The sequence below is a fragment of the Crocodylus porosus genome, unplaced genomic scaffold (assembly GCF_001723895.1).
Source record: "Crocodylus porosus isolate Cpor-Errol unplaced genomic scaffold, CroPor_comp1, whole genome shotgun sequence".
Lineage (NCBI taxonomy): Eukaryota > Metazoa > Chordata > Crocodylia > Crocodylidae > Crocodylus > Crocodylus porosus.
In genome coordinates this window covers 96392204-96413153 of record NW_017728886.1, presented here as the reverse complement: position 1 = coordinate 96413153, position 20950 = coordinate 96392204, and the positions used below count along the sequence as shown (strand labels likewise).

Genomic DNA, 20950 nt, shown 5'->3' with positions numbered 1-20950 from the left:
GGAGCCAAGGCCACAACTGGCCAGTTTGGCCAAGAGGTGATCATGGGATACCAGATCAAAAGCTTTTTTGAAGTCAAGATATATGACATCGATGGGACTGAATAAAATATATTCATTTATCAGGAAGCTGGCACTCAACAACCTGTTCATCAAGACTAGCAGCTTTTTTACATTACTAGCATTGGCTAATTTACATGCAAGTGGGACTAGGACAGTTAGTTTGAGTTTCATCATGTAAAGTTTAAAAGGCTGAAGTAAAACAGAACATGAATAAGTATTTCATGGACCACTATATTTCACCTGAAATTTAACAAAATTATGCACTGGTATGGACCCAAAAGCTCCCTAGGCATTTTGTTGATTCATATTGATTAGAAAGCACATTAGACTATAAACCAGCATGAAACTAAGCAGGGACTCTTCATTCATGAATTGTCCAACTTGAGGGGGAATGGAAAACAAGCAGCACATGTACAGACTGTGAAATGGCCCGATGCAGAATGTGTTTGAAGAATGAAGTGTATATTCTTTCTTTCTTGAACTATGAGTTAAGGATGCTAGCAAGACAGACAGATGAATACTTCTACCTGTCACAGGCCATAAACTTTCATTTCCCTTCAAATTTTAAAAAGCGCTTAATACGAATAACAAGGTCCCTCCTTTGTTGGTTCCAGTCTTGCAGTGATTTTTATTGTCATTGTTTTGTGTTTTAGAATTCATTTACTGTAGCTATTTCTTAAATCAGGGAAATGCATTTAGTTCTAAATACTCAGCTACTTTTACTTGTAATCAGGCTTTACCTTACCTGAATCTAAATGCCAAGGGTCCGTGGCAGCCGACATTGGTGGGATTGTCAATGGAGATGCTCCGCAGTTGGATTCCACTAGCTCCCCTTGAATGTGGACGTGAGAGGAGGTGTTGGTAGGTCTCAAGGCTGCTTTGAGGGGGGCAATCTGGTTGAACTGCACTCTGGACAGGCAGCCAGTGAATCCAGGTGTATTGTATTTATATATATCTTGGTCAATCTTCCCAGTTTCTAAGAAGACGACAGAATAGACTCATTAACACAGTTTACTACAGGCTCAGTGCATTTGATTTTTTTTTTTTTTAAACACCCACTTTCTGGAAAGCCAGCACATTTATGACCTTGACACACTTCTCTGCTGCTCAAATGTTAAAATGAGAAACCTGACTGGGAAGGATCCGACCCCAGAATTCAATTCAGTCTTCTTCAAATAAAGAAGAGAACTGCAGCTGTCAAGACATTTTCAGTTGACTTCTCTCTTCACTCATCTGAACTGCTGGCGTGACTGCTTTCCTTCATTCATCTTGGCCTGCCTCCTCCCACCCTTGCTCTGACACCCCTCCTCCCGTCATGGACAGCACTGTTGCACATCTGTGCTTGCCATTAATGATCATTCCTTTCTGTGATTCTCTTCTCCTCCACCTCATTTCCTTTTCAGTAAGATCAAGAGCTCCCTGGAAGTATCCTCTTTCTAGTTTCCTATTACTGGAAATTTTGAAAAGCTGAGTGATTGCCTGTTTGAGACTATACAGCATTCTAGAGCCTGTAACCAAAGTGTGGAGAACCTGATGTCTCCTGACAATCTCATCTTCCTGATGTCAATTAATAAACACAATGCCAAGTTGTACAAAGTGCACGAAAGGCTTGGTGATACAACCCCTAAAGATTGAACATGTCCCTTTGCTGCAAGGGACTCTTGCAGCTCATAGATACAACTGTTACATTCCTGCCCCACACTGCCATTTAGTCATGAGTACTCTTCACAGTGCATCAACAAATGCAAAGACAAAAATCAGTATTCTGTATCAGTATTCTGCATTACAGAGCAGATTAACATTTCAAGGCATTACTGAAACTTCAAACTTTATACTTTCATTCCACTGAAGAATTCAGCTTCATTTTCTCCTCAGTTGTGCAGGGTAAATAGAAATAAAACATGACAGAATAACGTTTACACTTCATAAAAGCAGATTAGCCTGGAGCCATCAAGGGAGTTGGTCAAATGTGCGTTTCGGCTTCAATTTCTTTTCTCCCAGATCTCAGTTCCTGGGGTTGGCAGGAACTAAGAGTTAAGTTCTGCCCTCAATGAGATTTGTGGAAAAATTCTCACTGAACTTCAGTGGGGAAAGATGGTAACTTGGGACTATATTGCCATGGATGGAAAAAGAGACACCTCAGTTTGCTCAACAGCTTTTCAGACTTAAACAGTGTTAACATGCCCCAAAACCAAAACAGGTGAAAGAGAAGGTATCTTACAGTTGTGGGGGTTTGGACAGTGGAAAGAAGGCTTTGATAGGGACAGCTTTCTGAAGAGAGGAGGGCGGGCAGGAGGGGAAAATGTTTATTTTACAGCTGCATGCAACATTTGCAAGAAAACCTCAAAATATATGAAACATCTGTTACTTGTTTGAAATTGTAACCCTTAAATTTTCTGACAATAGAGTGTTTTAACAAACCAACATGGAGCAACTATACAGTACATAGCACAGTAAGATTCCTGCTCTTTGCCACAGCCCTGTAGGTACTATTATCATTCAAATATATCCTTGCTTCCCACAACAATTATTTTGTACCAAGAGCAGATAGTATTTGCTGTTCTGCATTGTTTCAGCATTATCCCACATGTAAAACATGACAGTTTCAAGTGAGTTTCTTTTGGAGATTTTGGGTTAAACATTAAACATGGAAAGGGGCACAAATGAGAGAAACAAAGATAAGTTTTGAACATAACCTCTTATCCAGTAATTTTCCCACCCTTCTCATTTATACTTTCTCTGTTTCCATACCAAAAAGATAACACACACTAGTCTAGCCATTGGCACTCCCAACTCAGTATCAGTTTGGTGCTCAAAGCCCTCCGCCAGAAGGACCTATGCTAGAGATTCCAGCAGTTTTGAACTAGATTCTTTATTGTATCCACAGATATGAGCCGAGTGGCTTTAGTTTGCCCATTTTCTCTTCTCCAGCTCCTGTGCCTTTATCAAATCTAGGTTTTATTGACTATACTTCCATTTCATACATTGTCACCAAGAAGTGACTGTCATCTGAGGCAAAGGGGGGATTAAACCCATTAAGATCATCATATGAGTCCCTCATCCAGCCCTCCTTTCAGAATATGCACATACATGACCCCTATGAATTACTTCAATACTGGCATTATGTTTTTATAGTAATTTTGTTTGCAATCAGCCCACATTTCACAGGCAGCACCTAGAAACAGTGAAGAAGACAATGCTCATGAATTTGAATTTGCTTTCTGTAAGCTATATCACTCTTTGCAAGAGGCAAGATTAATACTTGACCTAATACTAAAGTGCCTCTTCCTAAAGTGGAATAAATATTCATTGCATACATACAGAATGCATACAATCTATTCCTGAGAAACTGTTTTCTAAAGAACAAAATTAGGTTATATGACAACTGATCCTTTATTTAAATACTGTAACCACTAAATGATTAATAGTGCAATAAATGACTCATTCGTATTTATATGGATCTTGTTGAACATAATTCAGTAACAATGGTAAGAGTACCACTTACAATCCTAATGAAATGATGATGACAAAAAAGCTACTAAGATGATGAGACAATTACATCTGTGCTACATTAGGAACCTTTCTACCATTTCCCTCTGAGTTAGTGAATAGAAAGTGACAAATGACTGATTCTAGTGGCACCTTGCCAAAGACTTCCATTTTCGTTAAAACATTCTACAAATGACAACAGTGTGAAATTCCTCATGTAAATGTATGAGCAATTCACATCACATAACTGCTATATAGTGGTGGTTCCAATGTTCATTTTGTCCTATAATTATGAATGTCTCCCCCGCCCCCAGCCCCATCTATGCCCATGGGGCTTTGCGTACTGCAGTTCTCCAGTGTCAGCTATTGTATATAGTCTTCCATTTCCATTACAACCTGCTATAAACATATTCCTTTAAAAGTGTGACAATTATATAATGAAATATGCCATTGTCACCATGGTTCAGCCTACTGTTCTTCTTGGGCACAGCAAAACAACGACATGGAATCATTTAACTTAAAACAAAGAATGCACAATCTCACAGATTCCAGTTTTTAATTTTCAGTGTACTGCAGTCATACAAATGTAACCCTTGTGCTGGGCACTGGTTGGCAGCAAAAAGGGCTGGGTTCACATTTTGGGGTATCTCATAAATTATACCAGTGGCTGGGGCCCCCACCCAGAAATCTGGGAACACTAAATTTGCTGGGGTGTCCCATATAAACAAAGCCCTCTCCTTGCAAGCAGTGTAAACACAAAAACCCAAATTTATTACCAAGAATAAAAACAAACAAAAAAGTAAACACTAAACATAATTTAAAAACTAACTGCAAAGCAAAGTCTACAGGTGGCATCCCCTTCAGGGGGCTTCACCCATGCCCACGCAGTCTGGGACTTGTGGCTCCGCAATTGGTAGTTCTGGCGGCCTGCACCCCTATACCTGCACTTCAGCAATGAGCTGGAGAGGGGAACCCTATGAGTTGCTCCTTTGGTTCACTGCACCATGGCTGTGGGGCCTTCTGCATTGAAAGGGGCTCTGTTGCTCCTGGAGAAGTGGTAAAGTATTGGCCTCCACTTCCGCATGGTGACTTTGAGGGGTTAACTGTGGCTTCTGCACCCCAAAATTCCTACTCCTGACCTTAGCTCTGCTGGGCAGAAGCCTGCAAAAGAACTTGAAGGAAAGGTCGAGTCTATCTTGCTGGGCCTGTAGTGGGTTGCAAAAGCTGGCCAGACCTATATCACATTGAGGCCTGGATCAACCACCAGAACTGCCAGGTCTCAACTAGAAGTGCCAAGGCTTCACCTTGGTTCAAATCTGCCAGCCAAACATGTATTGGCTATGCATAGGGGGGTGAACGTGGGTACATGTGCACCCCCTGAGACTGGCTCTTCATCCCCTGGAAATGCCAGCTGCAAAACCAAAAGTGCTGGTGGTTTCGGGCTTGGCAATTAGCCAAACCCCTCCCCTACATTGGCAATTGGCTGCTAGGGGATCCCCCGGTTGGCAATCTGCTGCTCCCCCAGACTCGGGAGGCACCAGACACCCATGAACATATGGCTGTGGCTCAGCCACACAGTTAGGCTGAAATGCAATAGCTGTAAGACAGCAAAAAGGGCCCAGGGCTGCAGCCTGGACATCTGGTCTCAACTATACCACTGTGCTGAGACACAACAGTTCCCAAACAGAGGGGGCCAGTAACTGCCAGGAGCCATTCCTGGTCAGTCTGCTCTAGGGATTACTACTCTCATGGTATTACCCCCCTCAAAGCCTGTGTGGCCAAAACTGCCAGCAAACCTAGCAGGACTCTATTCCTGATCAGTTTGCTCCAGGGTTCAACAACCCCATTCAAGAAATAAAAAAAAAAAAAGAAAAAGGGGGGCGGGGAGGAAAGAGGAGTCTCAAACTCTGAGACAGACTTTCTCTCCCTGTACCTGAGGCTTTCCCCATCATGTAACTTTTGCTCACCGCTCCAATGAAGCAGGGTCCTCCCCCCCGCATAAAGAGCAGCTTCTCTGGCTCCCAATTCAGCTGTGCAGCTCTTAGCAGCACCAGGAAGAAAAGAGGGAGAAATCTTAGTTGAGTTGTTCTCATATACCTCGTATGACATGACCCAAGCCTCGTTCAATTACGGAATGTCATGCTCCAGCCTCTCTCTCATTCAGTCTGCCTGAAGGATCTTCTGTTTCCTCTGGCTAATGAAGCCAGAGGGTTTTACATATTTTGCCCAAATACAAGCCCCAGCTTGCCATGTGCTGAGCACATGGTCAGAACAATGGGGGCCATCTTGCCCACATAAAACACACACAAAAACACCATAATACACAACCAAAAGAACACATTTTACCACAGCAAGTGTGCACACGAGTGTTACATTAATACAGCTAATTTGGCTACTTTAGGGTCCAATTCTCCTACTCCCCCTGGGAAGCACCTACATTCCCTTGTGTGCTCAGTTTCAGTAATATTACTTGTGGAGTGATGTTTGCAAAAAAATCAAGCCCTACAATCCTTTGTGTGCTAACCAGGCAGTTTGCACTTAAGCAAAACTCCCAGGAAAATCAATGGGAGCTTGAGCCAATCTGATCTATTAATGACAGAATTTTCAAAATCTCTAAAAGCAGATAATTAATCTCCCTGGAGCACTGCTTCTAGTTTTGGAGGCAACTTGTCTGGAGCACTGTGCTTTGTCAGAAGATGTCACTGCCTGGCACGACAAGTCTGCCGTGTAGAAAAGCTGAACACTGCAGTCAGCCAATAAGAAATTCCAAATCCTGCCCCCCTCCTGACTTAGGTGCCTCCTCGGAGCCCGGGGGTACTTAGGTGCCCATGAGAGACTGGGAGTTAGGAATACAGCCTCTGAACGAAAGCTTTCTAGGAAATGACAACAAATGAAAAACAATGCTGGAGGCTGCAAATGAGAGAGGAAGAGTGGGGGGAAGAAAGCCTGGTTACATTCAATTCGCTCTCCCTTTCAGCATCCACTATCTGCCACTGTCTGACACAGGATACCAGGCAATGTGGCCCTATGGTTTGATCCAGTAAATGACAATCCTTTTGTTTTTATGGGATTTAGATCCTGAAGCCTGGTCCTGTATCGCACAGCTAAAATCCTTCCTCCTTTGCATGTGGACAGCTAGCTCACCGGTATCTTCTAAACATGGATGGAGGAGGAGGGAGTGCTCACTTTTTCTGGGATGACAAAAGATACCTACACATGAAGTAGGAGACTTGGATCCTAGCCCTTGCTCAGCCTGAAGCCCATACTTCAGATATCACATCCTCCTTCAGCCATGTTTTCCAGGCTACCATGCTGGGTGTTAAAAATCAATCCTCTTGGGATTTTTAAGCACAGTCAGATCACATCTACCAAATCAGGCCCCTTGAGGACCTTCAGAGGACCTGGATATAGGGACCTATATTTAGTCTAGCTCAGACGTGCTTGCAGTATGCAGTGACATGTACAGCTCACGCAACAGGTGGGAAGCTCTGGGTACATAACGTAGGAAAATGATATCTGCCTAGGTAACTACAAGGTGGTGGCAGCAATGGTGGGTTTCAGTGAGGAAAGGGCTGAGCATGTCACACCCACCCACGTTTGCAGATGTACTCTAAACAGAAATATCATAAGGCTGCTCCAGGCTCATCCCTCTGCATCCATACTCTTGAAATCCATCTCTGGCAAGCATGAGACTGGGGTGCTGGAGATGAGCCCTTGGTGGGCAAGCAGTTAGTAGCTTCGTGCATCACTTCTTTGGGCATAGATTCTTAAATTCTGTTTAAGATCCACTATGGGCACTAAGTGCCTTTTTGACTGGCCCTTGGGGCTCTTGAAAGCTCTGTCCTACTGCTATTTCTACTTTCAGCTGACACAGGACAAAAACATCTATTCATTAGGGGAAGAGCACTTTTCACCAACCAAGCATTCCATCTCAGACTGAAGTCAGAGCTGTATAATAACACTGATGTGATGTGAAGTCATTGTCCTCATGGGAATTGTAGACAATGCCATTGGAATATGGGCCTGAGAATAAAAGTTCATAACTTCATTGGACATGAAAAAAAATCATGGACCCAACGCATATAATGATTTTACAGTTGATTATGATTTACCAGCCCCCCCTGCTAACCTGTCTGTGTTCCACAGGTAATAATGGGCCTCTTTCAATATGGATGGGCTTAAGTTTAGGCTTGGGTCTCTCCGCTACTTCTCTTTGTTTTGCAGATTTGCTGCCCACTTCCCTTCTCATGTGACCATTTTCATTTGCATCACTGGGTTAAACAAAAGTAGTTGTTCTACCCAAGTAGAACAGTTTAGCAGTAGGATAACCAAAGGCACGTGTGACCACAACACCAGCCCTGGGGGCCAACTGGGAGGGGAACCAGAATGGCCGTCTTCAGGGGAGCCTGTGCCACAGGAGAAACTACTGATTAGCAGCAGCAGCCCAGTGGGAGATACATGCTAGTGCAGCAGTAGACACCACTGCCACCAGTGGTGGGTAGACCAAGACAAGACAGCAGTAGCTGGGACAGGTAAAACTGGCACCCCCACCTCCCACTTCTTAATGCTCAGTGGCAGCCCCCCAACTCAGCTCTCCAGCAGAGTTTTTCCAGGATACAAACTTGCCAGTTACGTCTCTGGGATTTAGGCTGTATCTGCTTTTTCTCCAGGCTTGAGGAAGGGCATTTTATACCCAGAGAGCTTGTTTAGCATTTATCCCAACTATATAGTTTGTCCAATAAAAGAATTAAAGACAAATAGACACTGCTTCGTGTGGCTATAATTATTCATTCACTTCCCTGAAGCAAGATGCCTGCAGGTACTTTGACCTGGAAACCCGTAGATTTGGGCATAAGAGCACGATGGCAAAGCAGGTGGCCAATACTACAGGACAGTTCATGGAGTCATTACAGAACTCTTTTCACAGATGATTCACAAGAGACCTTCTCAGCTAGCTTCTTATGAAAAACAATGTAAAAAGAACCTCCCTACACTGCCTCAAGTGAATTTGGCATCAGTCATTTAATTAGACCAAAGATAAAATTGTTATTGTTTCCTGGAAATAAAAGCAACAATATAATGCTTGGAATGAATTATGAGAAACTATTTTGAGCTTCACAATCTTATTGCGTGCAGCTATTCCTGAATTTAGCCACATGCATGAAACAAAAGATATTTCTTCTATAATGACAAAGAGTTTTTGCTCTTCAGTTAGACAGCTCTTTCCATCTAGTGGTCTGACAGATGTGCGTGCTTTGTTCTCTTGAGTATAATCATTAGAAGAGATACAAATACAGTGTACTTACTGTTGACCAATGCTAACTGTTTCAGAGTTTTGTTTTTTTAAGTGAGAACTAGAGGAAGTTATAAACAAATGGAATCACGAAAAATAAGTCAAAACAAAACAAAAAACCTCTCAAAACCTCACCTTATAATAAATCCATCATAGTCTTGCCATATTAGCAATTTACTTGCTACAATTACAACTTTTCAACCTCTTTCAGAGGATTAGCAATTAAGACAGAATATTTGCACGGAGCACTCATTTGAAGATTTTTCAGAGCAGTTTTTCTTTTTAAAAAAACAGGATTGACAATCACTGTGTAAGGTTAATTCCTCCTCCACATTCAAGTAATGGATGTGCTTTTCTAGAACGAGGTAGATCCTAAATTTGGCAGCACAAGTTAGGATTCAGTACTAAGTCAAAAAAGATAACATTACCTTTGCAGGGCTATTTAAAGAGTATTTACTGAACAGCCCCCTGAAAATTCCTACCACTTTGCATAATTCACACGCACAAATATATTTTTTTATTTATAGGACTCTGGAACTTGCAGCAATAGAGACATTATTTTATAGAGGCAGACACAATCTTAACCTCTTCTAAAATCTATTATATAAAAAGCACCAGCACAATACTTACTAATCAGTGATTTTCTGCAATAATGAAATGGTATATAAAAACTTTGAAATATAGTTTATAGATATGTACAACAAATGAATATAATGTAGGAGGTTTACTACCTTCATACTACACTGAAACACACATTGTAATATAAATGGCATATCTGAAGTTAATTATATTGGCTTAGCATGTTTCCTAGTTGGCTTCATGGGCCTTGAGCTGTTCTCTTGTCTTGGGTTATGGAAAACTCCACTCTGGGTAGTTTTTCATGGGATGAAGGGGCTGGGGTGTTGTGGGCAGTAAAATGCATGATTAACAACCCAAAGGTCACAAGTTTAAGGCTATAGCAGAAGTGCTTATTGCACAGCCATGTGAGATTCCACCAAGTGTGCAAATTCTGCTAAATACCCTGTCACAAAGACATGACAAAGGAAAGGAAAGCAGGAAGAAAAGGGGAAAGCAGGAGATGTTGTTTGTGGTAATGCTTATCTTGGTTGTGTTCAAAGCCATTTTATTAAAGAAGTGGGACCAGAGTGCTTACAAACCATGTATTCATTTTAATTTACAAATACTATCTCCTATTACACATGCATATGTGCACAAACCACCAGCAACATTCAAGATTTTTGGTATGTTTTTTTAAAAAGGATATGTGGGATACATCTGATGGATTACAGCAGGGAAGCTCAGACATAAGAATGGTAGCTTATCAGTTCTGGAAATACGGCAGCCATATCAATAATGGGTTGCCAAAGAATGGTATCTGCAGCTCTGAAGGGCTATAATGGTATTTTATTCTGTTAAAGCATCCACTCATTGGAAGATAAAAGGTAACTCCATTATAAATCCTCTCTATAACTGGCTATATTACACTGAAGCTAAATTATCTCTAGACGACATAATAGACTGAATAGATGAATTCAGTGATTCAATTAAATGAACCACTAATTGCTTTTAGGCCAAGCTTAGCAATAGATTTTCTTCATGCAAAAAGGAGTATCAGGCATTTTCTTGTCCCTGGTACTGAGAAAGATATCATGTTACACTATCCAGTCTATCAAGCATCTTAAATTCTTCAGTGTTACTATATCATGTGCGACCTTACAACAGAAGGCAGTTTAAAATCCACTGAAAGGAAGCTATTGATTTTCAAAAGTCACAGTTCACCAAGAGTACAAGAGCACTTTCTCATCTGGAGGATCTGATGTCTAGATGGCGTGACTGAGTACAGCCTACAAAGCTGGCATACACATGTGCCTTGATACGTTGAAGCTTGGCATGGCATCAAACCAAAGTAGAAAAGAGACAAATTGGCTTTGATCATACACAGCAGGTGAGCACAGCAAGGTCTTCTTTTCTATAGAAAAATTCCATTATTAGACTACAAGGTGCCATATAGCCAAAACCGCATTGTTATACACACAAACATATAACGCCCTTGGTATGACAGACAGGCAGGGGTATATTTTCCTTTGTTTGATACTGGTATCTATGAACTTATGTTCTAGAATATGAGCTCTTACTGCTTTTTGAAATAAAGAGAACTAAGTATAATTGAAGATGGAGCAAAACAAGAACTCTCGAGGACCTTTAGGCCATATCAGAGTGGCCATTTATGGCAGCTAAGTATTGACCCTGACCAAGTACTTAAAAAAAATTAATAACAATGTTCTATACTGTTATGAAATGTTTGGCTAAAGAACAAACACAGTGTCAGATATTCTGATATCACAAGTACAAACCTGAACAGAACAGATCCTTAGTTGGATAAAAACAGCTTAGATTCGTTAGAGTCAAGTGGAACTGTACTGAATTATCAATACTGAACATTTAGTCTAGTGCTCTTCAAATTTTAAAACAGATTGGACTGAAGGATTTACTTCATGGCAGTTAATTTCAGCAGAAACTGAACACATCAAATGCTTTTTAGAATAATAGCTGGACATGAAACTTTCAGAAAAATGGATGTTCAATGAAATACACCATAGTTTCAAAGTTGGTAGGGTTGGAAGGGACCTAAGCAAGTCATCAAGTCTGACCCCCAGCCATGGGCAGGAAAGAATGCTGGGGGCAAATGACCCTGGCTAGGTGACTGTCTAGCTTCCTTTTGAAGATCCCCAGGGTTGGGGCGAGCATCAGTTCCCTAGGAAAATGGTTCCAGCTCCTGTCCACCCTGACTGTGAACTAGTGCCTCCTGAAGTCTAGCCTGAATCTACTCTCTGTCAACTTATGGCCGTTATTCCTTGTTACCCCCAGTAGTGCTCAGGGGAACAGGGACTCTCCCATTGCCTTCTGGTCCCCCGTGGCAAGTCTGTAGGTGGCCACCAGATCCCCTCTCAGCCTTCTCTTGTGGAGGCTGAACAGGTTCAGGTCCCGTAGTCTCTCCTCATGGGGCCTACCCTGCTGCCCCCTGATCAAGACAGTGGCCCGCCTCTGGACCCTTTCCATGCTATCCACATCCCTCCTGAGTGCGGTGCCCAGAATTGGATGCAGTACTCCAACTTCAGCCTGACCAGTGTCACATAGAGGGGGAGGATCACCTCCTTGGACCTGCTCATGATACATCTATGGATGCATGACAAGGTGTGGTTAGCCTTCCTGTCCGCGCCCCCACATCATTGGCCCATGTTCATCTTGGAACCAATAGTGACTCCAAGATCCTTTTCTGCTTTTGAGCTGACAAGAAGGGAGTTCCCCAGCCTGTAGGTATGGTGCTGGTTTTTCCTCCCCAGATGCAACACCTAGCACTTGTCCATATCGAAACCCATCCTATTCTCATCCGCCCACCTCTGTAACCTGTCCAGATCTAATTTCAGCCTGTCCCTCTCTTCTAGCATGCTCACTTCTCCCATCTTAGTGTCATCTGTGAACTTGAACAAGGTGCTTTTCACCCCCTCGTCCCAATGACCAATGAAGATATTGAACAGTGGGGGCCTGAGGACTGAGCCCTGGGGAACCCCACTGCCCATGTCCCTCCAGGTCAGAAATGACCCGTCCACCACCACTCTCTGGGTGCGGCCCTCCAGCCAATTAGCTGGCCATCTGACTGTAGGCATCAACACCACAGTTACCTAATTTTTTAATGATGACGGGGTGAGAGACAGTGTCAAAGGCCTTCCAAAAGTCCAGAAAGACTATGTCCACCACAACACCTGAGTCCAGGGCTCTTGAGACCTGGTCATAGAAGGCAACCAGGTTGGTTTAACAGGACCTGCCTCTAATGAACCCTTGTTGATTGCTTCTAAGCATAATCTTCCCTGCTGGTCCCTTGCAGATGTGCTCCTGGATAATTTTATTAATTATCCATACAGCTTCTTGTTAGCTATGACTTATTTAAAGAAGCGTGGATCTCACAGATAGGTTAAAATACAGAAAGAAAAGTCATATATTCTTTACCTTTGAATATTTTAGTTTCCTTGAAAAGTTGGACAAGAACAACCAGCAAGTTTATAAAAAGCTGTTTAAACTATAAGCTTAAAGTTATCGGAGCAGCAAAACAAGACCTAAAAAACCACAACAAACCTAGGAACAGCTTGCAGCCTTTTAAAGTATAGACAGAAAAAAGTCCAACTGGATTATATAGGAGGACTTGAATTACATTGGCTCCACCTGCTTGCAGGTCTAGAGTCAGGTGGCTCCTGTTAGGTCTTACACTGCATGTAAATTCTTAGTCCTAACAGGATTAATTTACTGCATATGACTTGTAATAACTTTCATATACTTGCTCTATCCCATGGTAAGTGAAAGCTAAAAAGAGGATTTCACCCAGAAGAAACCAATTGCTAAATGATTATAGTTTACCATCTTATTACCGTAGGATGTAGCAGCCATAGAAACCAGCTTCTGCAGTCAGATTGTGTGGTTAAGTCTTTTCCACTCACTTTTTAATTTAGTATAATTAATTCATCTGTGCACATTATTATCACATTTGGTGTGTAAATAGCTTTCACTGACTGCTGTTTACACTAGCTGTTAAAATTCATTCAGTGTATACAGGTGGACTGAGAAAGCTTTTTAAACTCCTCCAAATTATGCACAGCAGCAAGAGAGATATACCAAACTCTCCTAAGGAATTTAGGAGAGACTTTACATGAATATGAGCTATGATTAACAATGTCAGAGCACTGGCTAGATGTACACTGTCCATTAGTTCTTCCCACACATCTAGCAGTTTTTGATTATCTTTTAGTCTTGGGGATAGGTTTTTAAACACTCAGAGTCTAGGACCATCCACCAGGGCATATACTGGCCAAGGAAACAGAAGAAGTTCTCAAAGTAAGCCTTCTCAAGATTTGCAAGATCCTGTCTCTCAATAGACCCAAATCCACTAAATTTGACAGTTGCTATCACAGTGAATACATCAAGGCATCTGATAGATCAGAGAGACCTGTTGCAAAAAGATGTGAAAGCTAGCAGCATCCAATTCCCATACTGAGGTAAGAAAATTAATATAGTCAGCCAGGAAAAATCTCTAAAAGTCTGGATACCTTCCTAAAATGTGGATGCTTCTCTAAAACTCTGTCTTACAATCCTATCTTTCTCTGCATAATCCTTAGTACCTGCATTTGCTTTCTTCTTGAGAAGTGGTACAATTGGAAAGTAGAGTTGCCCAGTGGCTTGTTGCCTACAGCTGCTGTGATTGGAATAGCCAGCAGACTCTGGCATGTTCAACAGCTTACTACCTATCATCTTCTTGCATACAATTCCTTTCAACAGTGCTCCGTTCACCCCCTAGCTAGTGACTTCTCTTCTCTCACCTGGTACTTTTGTACTTCCTCACCTTCGGGTTCCTACTTTCTCTTGAAACCTAATTTCCACTCTCCCTTTCCTCCTTCCCAGCTAGTTGCTTTTCTGTCAGCTGGAACAGGCCAGGCTGCTGGCTGCCTCCTAACCTCTGAAAGTTGTTAAGGGAAGAAGAAACAGATAATTAGTAAAGAGCAGATGCACCTTCTTAAGGCCTAGCAGCAGCTTTAGCTCTCCACTCTGCTAACCAGAAGGAAGAATGGGTGGGAAAAGAAAAAAAATCCTCTCCCTTATGCTAGCTACTTGTGAGAGACAAGATCTTGAGCAGTCTAAAAACCCAAGATGCTGTTCATAGTGTTCCTGGAGTTGCATATCTTTGTTACAATTAGTGATATAGGGTAATGTTAATATTTATATTCATTTATTAAAGAATTCCTATGCATATAAGTATCAATACCTTTTGTTGCACCCACAATTCACCCTACTTATGGAGAGAGAGACTTTCAGATATTCAAAAAAGAAGATTTGTATTGGGGAATAATTAGCCTAAGTTAAAGTATTTATTTGATATGTATGGTTAAAACAGAGATATTAGATGGTCACAACCAGGTTAGGAGAAGGCCAGAAACTTCTAATCTGTTTTGATAAAACAAATACAGTATAAAGAGGTACCCTTTGAGTATCCATTTTGTTATCTATCTCTGTCTAACAAGAGGAAATGGCTGTAACTCTGCTTTCCAAAGAGAGATTATGTCTTCCTTTAAATACCATTTTTGTTTTGTCACTAAAACTCTAATTGAATTGGGCCCAGTTATCCTTATATCTTGAATGTACTGAATGCATGTTGATCAGAGGTTAACCAAAGCTTTCACCTACCATTTCCTGTTGAAGTTAACTTTGCACGCTAATCATAGAAAAACAGGGCTATGAGGGACCTCAATAGGTCACCTAGTCCAGTGGTTTTCAACCTGTGGTTTGTAGACCCTGGTGGATCCAAAAACTATATCTAAGGGGTCTGGGAAAGATGACTATCAAAGTATGTGAATACTCACATCTACAAGTCAAAGGGGTTTGCACTTCCATTCAAAATTTTCTAGGGGTCTGCAAGTGAAAAAAGGTTAAAAACCCACTGATTTACTCAAGGCAGAATCAACCCTGTCTAAAACATCCTAGCCAAATGTCTAGGGTAATGGGTGGCAGTATGGTGGTTGGTTGCTTAAGTCTTTAAATTCTGTTGAAAATCTTACCCAGTAGTTTGGGGTATCTAATTCTGACATGTAGACTAAATATTCACTTGATTAATTTATTTCTTTTAATGTATGTAGTGCTTACTCCAACCTGTTTTATACTGAGTGATTACCCTCAACTCCTTTGTATTGCTACCATTTAAATCCTTGCACAGAATTACCAGCACCCACTATCACCTGGAAAAATTGAAACTTTGGTTTACTTAATATTTTTTAAATAAAGTCAGCTAAATTCTCTCCAATATAGTTGCACTATTCTGCTTTCAGAAGAACTATGTATGTATTGTATCTAGTGAGGTCTCACTGCTTGTCTCCAAAGTTCTTCATTTTCTATCAGGTCAGGGAAAGCCTTATTAAACTTAGCTTTGACCAAATGCTTTATTTAAATTCACAGTGTCTTGTCTTCTCTAATTAAAAAAAGAACTCAAATGACCCAAAAGCAAAACATTATGAAAAATAGTCAGTATATGCATACACAATCCTTCTTAGACAGAGAAAGAAAGAAAGAGAGATAGACAGTCAGACTGTCAGAGAGATAAAATAAACCATGCTTGACAGAGTTTAGCCACAGAGCTGGATGCAGAAGAAGAAGGTGCTATGGAGATGCTATACAAGAGCCTATGTAAAATAAACTGGATTAATAACAGTCTACTGAGTAAAACAAAGCTCTGTTTCTGTTGGCTGTGTGTGTCTAATAACTTATTTTCTTTATGTTCTTCCAATGATCTTTTTCAAACTTCAAATACTATTGTGATTTTACTACCTATCTATATAAGATTCTCTCTTGATAGAGCCCCTTGCTACGATATCTAAAATTGTATTAACAAAGTAAATTCCATGGCATCAGAATTTCCAATTGTCCATAAGGCTATGGAAAGCCTATGAAAAAGGCTAAAAATGCCTGTCCATAAAGCCCATAAAAAAGTTAAGCAACCATGAGCTTGAGTGAATATCAGTCATATGAATGAGCCAGAAGGTGAAGGACAGGCAAAGTAGAGTAGTACCATCTGGTGTGTGAGCAGGAGCATAGCTCAGTGCCCTGCAGGGACATGTCCCTCAGAGCCTTGTGGTGAATAGAAGCCTCCAACACCTTCTCCTTCCCTAGTCAGATGCTGTTGTTGCTGCTATATTCCATTGCCTGCCTGTAACACTGCCTGCCTTACAGGTAGGCAGGGCTATATGGCCACAGAGAGGATAGGAAAGGCTAGGATGGGTCTGTGGCATGGGAAAGGGGGAGAGGTGGTGGGTGGCAGTCCATGGTAGGATGGGGACAGCTGGGCTAGCAGGGGCAAGGCTGCAGGGTGAGCTGGAGATGTATGCTTGGGGGGTATCAGGTTGTATGGGTGAGGGAAGGGGAAGGGGTAAGGGATCCCTGAGTGGAGACAGCATGGTGTAAAACCATTGTTTGCAGTCAAGCAAGGTTGCCAACCCAAGGCAATATTTTTTTAAACTGGCAATCTGCAAACTTTTTACTGACAACTAAACTTTTTTTTTACTATGATTGGTGTTAACTCCCTAAATTTGAACCCACCCTTTGATATTGCTGTCCAGGGCCTGGCAGAAGGGTTATGTTTACATAATATAAAATATATGCCAGTAAAACAGCTTGGTTGTCAGTAAAAAAATATATTGGATTGGGAACCTTGGATAGCAGTAAAGACACTACATACTAAATTACTTACATTTAATACTAGAGCAGTGAGTACCACATACTGCCACTTGTTTCCTTTTGTATTAACTATGCCCTCTTATATAATAGTTACACTTTTTCACTGCTTTATATTTCAACTCAGACAAGTTAGAGCAGAACGAATGACAAATCCAGTGACTTATAGGAGAAACTTAATTTATTCTGTATGAAGTACTGTCTTTGGAACCAAATTATGACATGACATGACAACATCCAAGTCCCAGGCACAGGTAGAATACTTATTGATGATGGCTATGCAAATAGAAAGTAAATGGGGGTCTCAGTAACAGCAGTGATGGCTGTATTGATGTCTGCAATTCAAAGGCCATTTAATGAAATTCTCCAGTTGTTTCCAGCACAAAAAGGTACTGGCAGATTGAAGGAAAAATTAAGCCAATTAAAGAATCACAAACAAGACTGGAGGCTGTACCCACTGAATAGTTTTGGACAAAAGAGAAAGTGACAGATTGGGGTAGGAACTTTCAGATTACTGAATAATAAGGTAAGTAAATTACTTATTTGAAACATACATGTATTACGGTTCTGTTATTACAGTAATAATAAAGACTAAGGGTGGGCTACTGCTGTCTAGTCAATCAAAAAGCATCAGGAAGCGTGTGACAGAACAAAGAAATTCTTGGCTCCAACCATAGTTTCAAATTCCTGGCTAGTAAAGAATATGTCAAGGCTGTGGACTGAATGCTCAGATTTCAAGGAGTTTATCTTGGTCATTTAAAAATGCTACATAACTTGTTGTCCTGGGATTCACATTTTGTTTATCTGAAAATAGTGCAAATCAGATGGTGCTGTGAGGCTTTCAGTAATAGAATTGTCAAAAAAGAAAAGATTTATGGTGGTTTATCTACTTGGTAAAAACCATGTTACTAGGAAAATGTGACGTTCCATGTGTAAAAGGAGTATGATCTGGTGGATAAGCCTCTGCACTGGGAAACTGGAAGAGATCTAAATTTGTCTTCCCCTATTCTATTGACTCTTCAGCCCTGTGTCCCCCACATATCCTTACTCTAAAGCAGAGATGACAACATCTGTCCCTCCTTCTGAAAATGCTATGTTGTTGTTTTTTTTTTTAATTGTGAAGGAGAACAAAGACATTGGTTTGTTTTTAAAACATCTCACCTACGTATTATGACATTGGAAAGGCTAGGAACAATTTATGTCAGGGTAAGTGCTCCATTCGCACTAGAACAGAAAACTCCCCCGGATGAATTAAATACCATATCAAACCCAGCAAAACAAGAAAATTCAAATTCTTTTTAGTGCCAAAGAACAAAGAACTCCCCATAAACACCTGTATTCAAGACCTATGCTTTACTTAGAGATAAAAGATCAGGTTAAAAATGAAGTGGAAGGCATTAATTTTAGCCAAAAACCAGGCATTTCTATTTAAGTCAGTCTCTTAAGTTCATCTGGAGGCAGAAGCTCAGGTGGGATGAACTGTCTTAGACAGACTTACTTCAGTAGAGGTATGACACTAGGAGAAGATACTCTGTCAGAAATGCTCTTTGAGCCAAGGTATTTTCTTATGCACTGTCCTTTGCAGTTGACTAAAAAATACTGAATGAACAATTAGTAAAATAATATTTTTTAAGGTTATGAAATTAATGTTATTGTTTTAGTTGGCCAATCCTGCTCCCATAAACTACAATAGGAATGTTACTGGATCCCACATGTATTGGACAATGAAAAAAAGAGGCATTAAGATCAGCTACTAGTCTGAACTGACATGCTAAATAATGCATTAATGCCATCAAGATAGGCAGTGTTGCTTATTTTTCTACAGAACGCCATCTTTATGGCTAATAGACTTCTTCTGATTGACAAATGTACAATATGTAAGGATTTAACTCAGGAAGCAGATTTCTTGGGCAAATTATATAAGAAATATGTAAGGACCAGTCTTTAGAATTCTGACTCGTTTTCCTGTACTACCCACCCCAAACAAATTAAGATGATCGATTAGAAGTGATTTTATTGTTGGTTTACTGTTCTCAGAGGGGGGTTGAGAGAGACAGATGATAAAAAAAAATCCTTGAACTTTCTCTACAGAATCTGAAACTAAATTTCAGCAGAATTTATGAGCTGATTCTAATTTAAACCTAGGACTACTAATTTATAAAATATATTTTGTAAGACTCAAAGCAGAATATCCCTATATACACATAGGGATAACTTTACTACTCAAAAGAAACATGGAAACTAATACATACAGTTAGTATATGTAAGATTTTATGTTTTCTGAATGTTGGCTTTAATTTAACTCAATTAGCAAACACTTTTTAGATTAGATGGAAAAAACATCAGGTCTTTGACAACTTGTGGTCAAGATTAATATGTACTGGCTGAATTCCAACTGATGTAGATACATTGTGCATTCTTAAAACTGTGGTTTTAATTATATAAAGTATTCTTTAATTTTGGTCTGATAATTATTGTGTAATTTCACTAGTGCCCTTTCTGCCTGTTTGTGCAATCTCTCATGCTTTGCTCTGTACTCTGTATGATTATCAACTTCAAATGACCTTAATTAAATTGCAGTCAACTTCATACAAGTGGATATGATCTATTGCTTCCATCTGCTCACTTCAAAATGGAACAAAATACTTGTAGTAGCTATATCAATCAGTTAATTTGTTTCATTCTAAAATTTGAAAGCTGCTTCTCAGTTAAAATGTTACTTCTGTTTATGTACCATGTGCATGTAGGGAATATCATCTTCAGCAATGATAGAGTTTTTATTAATCAATATCAAAATCAGGAAATTGATTAATTTTATATTACCCTGGGTGCAGCTACACATGAATTAATGTGCTGTTGATACTGCACATTTAAGTTTAGTACTGCTAATATGAAGTACTACATAAATGCACAGTAGCAATGGTGTACAGTCTTTTTGTGATGCTTAATGTCTAGTAGACTAATTCTACTGCACATTAGTACATTAGCATGGTTTTTGCCATGACGTGCTGATGTACAGTAGAATTAGTTTACTGCACATTAAGTGTCTTGTGTAGATGTGCCCCGCCAGGTAGTTAACAGATCAGTAGTACCTTGCTAAAGCATGCTTCACCATTTTCACAGCAATTTTACCAATTTTTAATTTTACAGTAAAAGCATGTCCAGTATATCTGGAATTTTGAATTCCAACTTGACTTAGATGTGAAAGCGAGTTTATAAAGTCACAAAGTATTTTCTAGTTGATATTTGCCTTGGGACCTAGTGGCTTATGACTGTGAAACATGCCTATACAAAAGCTAGTGAAAGTAGGTTGTTATTGAAAAGAATACTTGTGAGTGGTATGACAAATAACTAATGAAATGAATCACAATTAAAATGTAAAGAAACAAAATGTCAAGACTGGTAAGTCTTGCAATGATTTTCTTAAGTGCTTGCTTGGTAAAATGTGAATTGGCAAGACAACAGGAATAGAAACAGTTTTTAAAGCTAGAGATGAGGACACAATGACTTAGCGGTCTTCCGAACTTTCTGATTCTATGTTGTTCAACTTCCAGGTTTTGAATCCACTTCTTCTTGGGACAATGGTTTGATATGAAGATATGAATTTGTGTACTATTGAAAATAGAAAATGTATATCATTGAAACTGAAGAGATACCATAAGATGCAGGAGGGCGGGCGGGGGGTGGAATAAATTTTACCTCCTAGCAGCAGTTTCTTTTATGTCTCTTTATCTAGTATTTTATACTGTATACTGTCAAGTTATTTAATTTGTACTTTGAACAGCTCCTTGCAAGTCTAAATACCAATGGTGTGGTTGATCCAAGAAACACAGAAAAAGC

The 20950-nt window shown here is 40.2% G+C and overlaps 1 protein-coding gene across 1 annotated transcript in view; it reads right to left on the bottom strand.

The window, feature by feature from the left end:
- The window catches only part of CNTNAP2 (contactin associated protein-like 2), a 1403431-nt gene that overhangs the window by 29467 nt on the left and 1353014 nt on the right, over positions 1–20950 (bottom strand). The window contains exon 23 of the mRNA XM_019535795.1: positions 806–1036. Within this exon, the coding sequence (XP_019391340.1) occupies positions 806–1036 (231 nt within the window). The remainder of the gene's footprint in view (positions 1–805; positions 1037–20950) is intronic.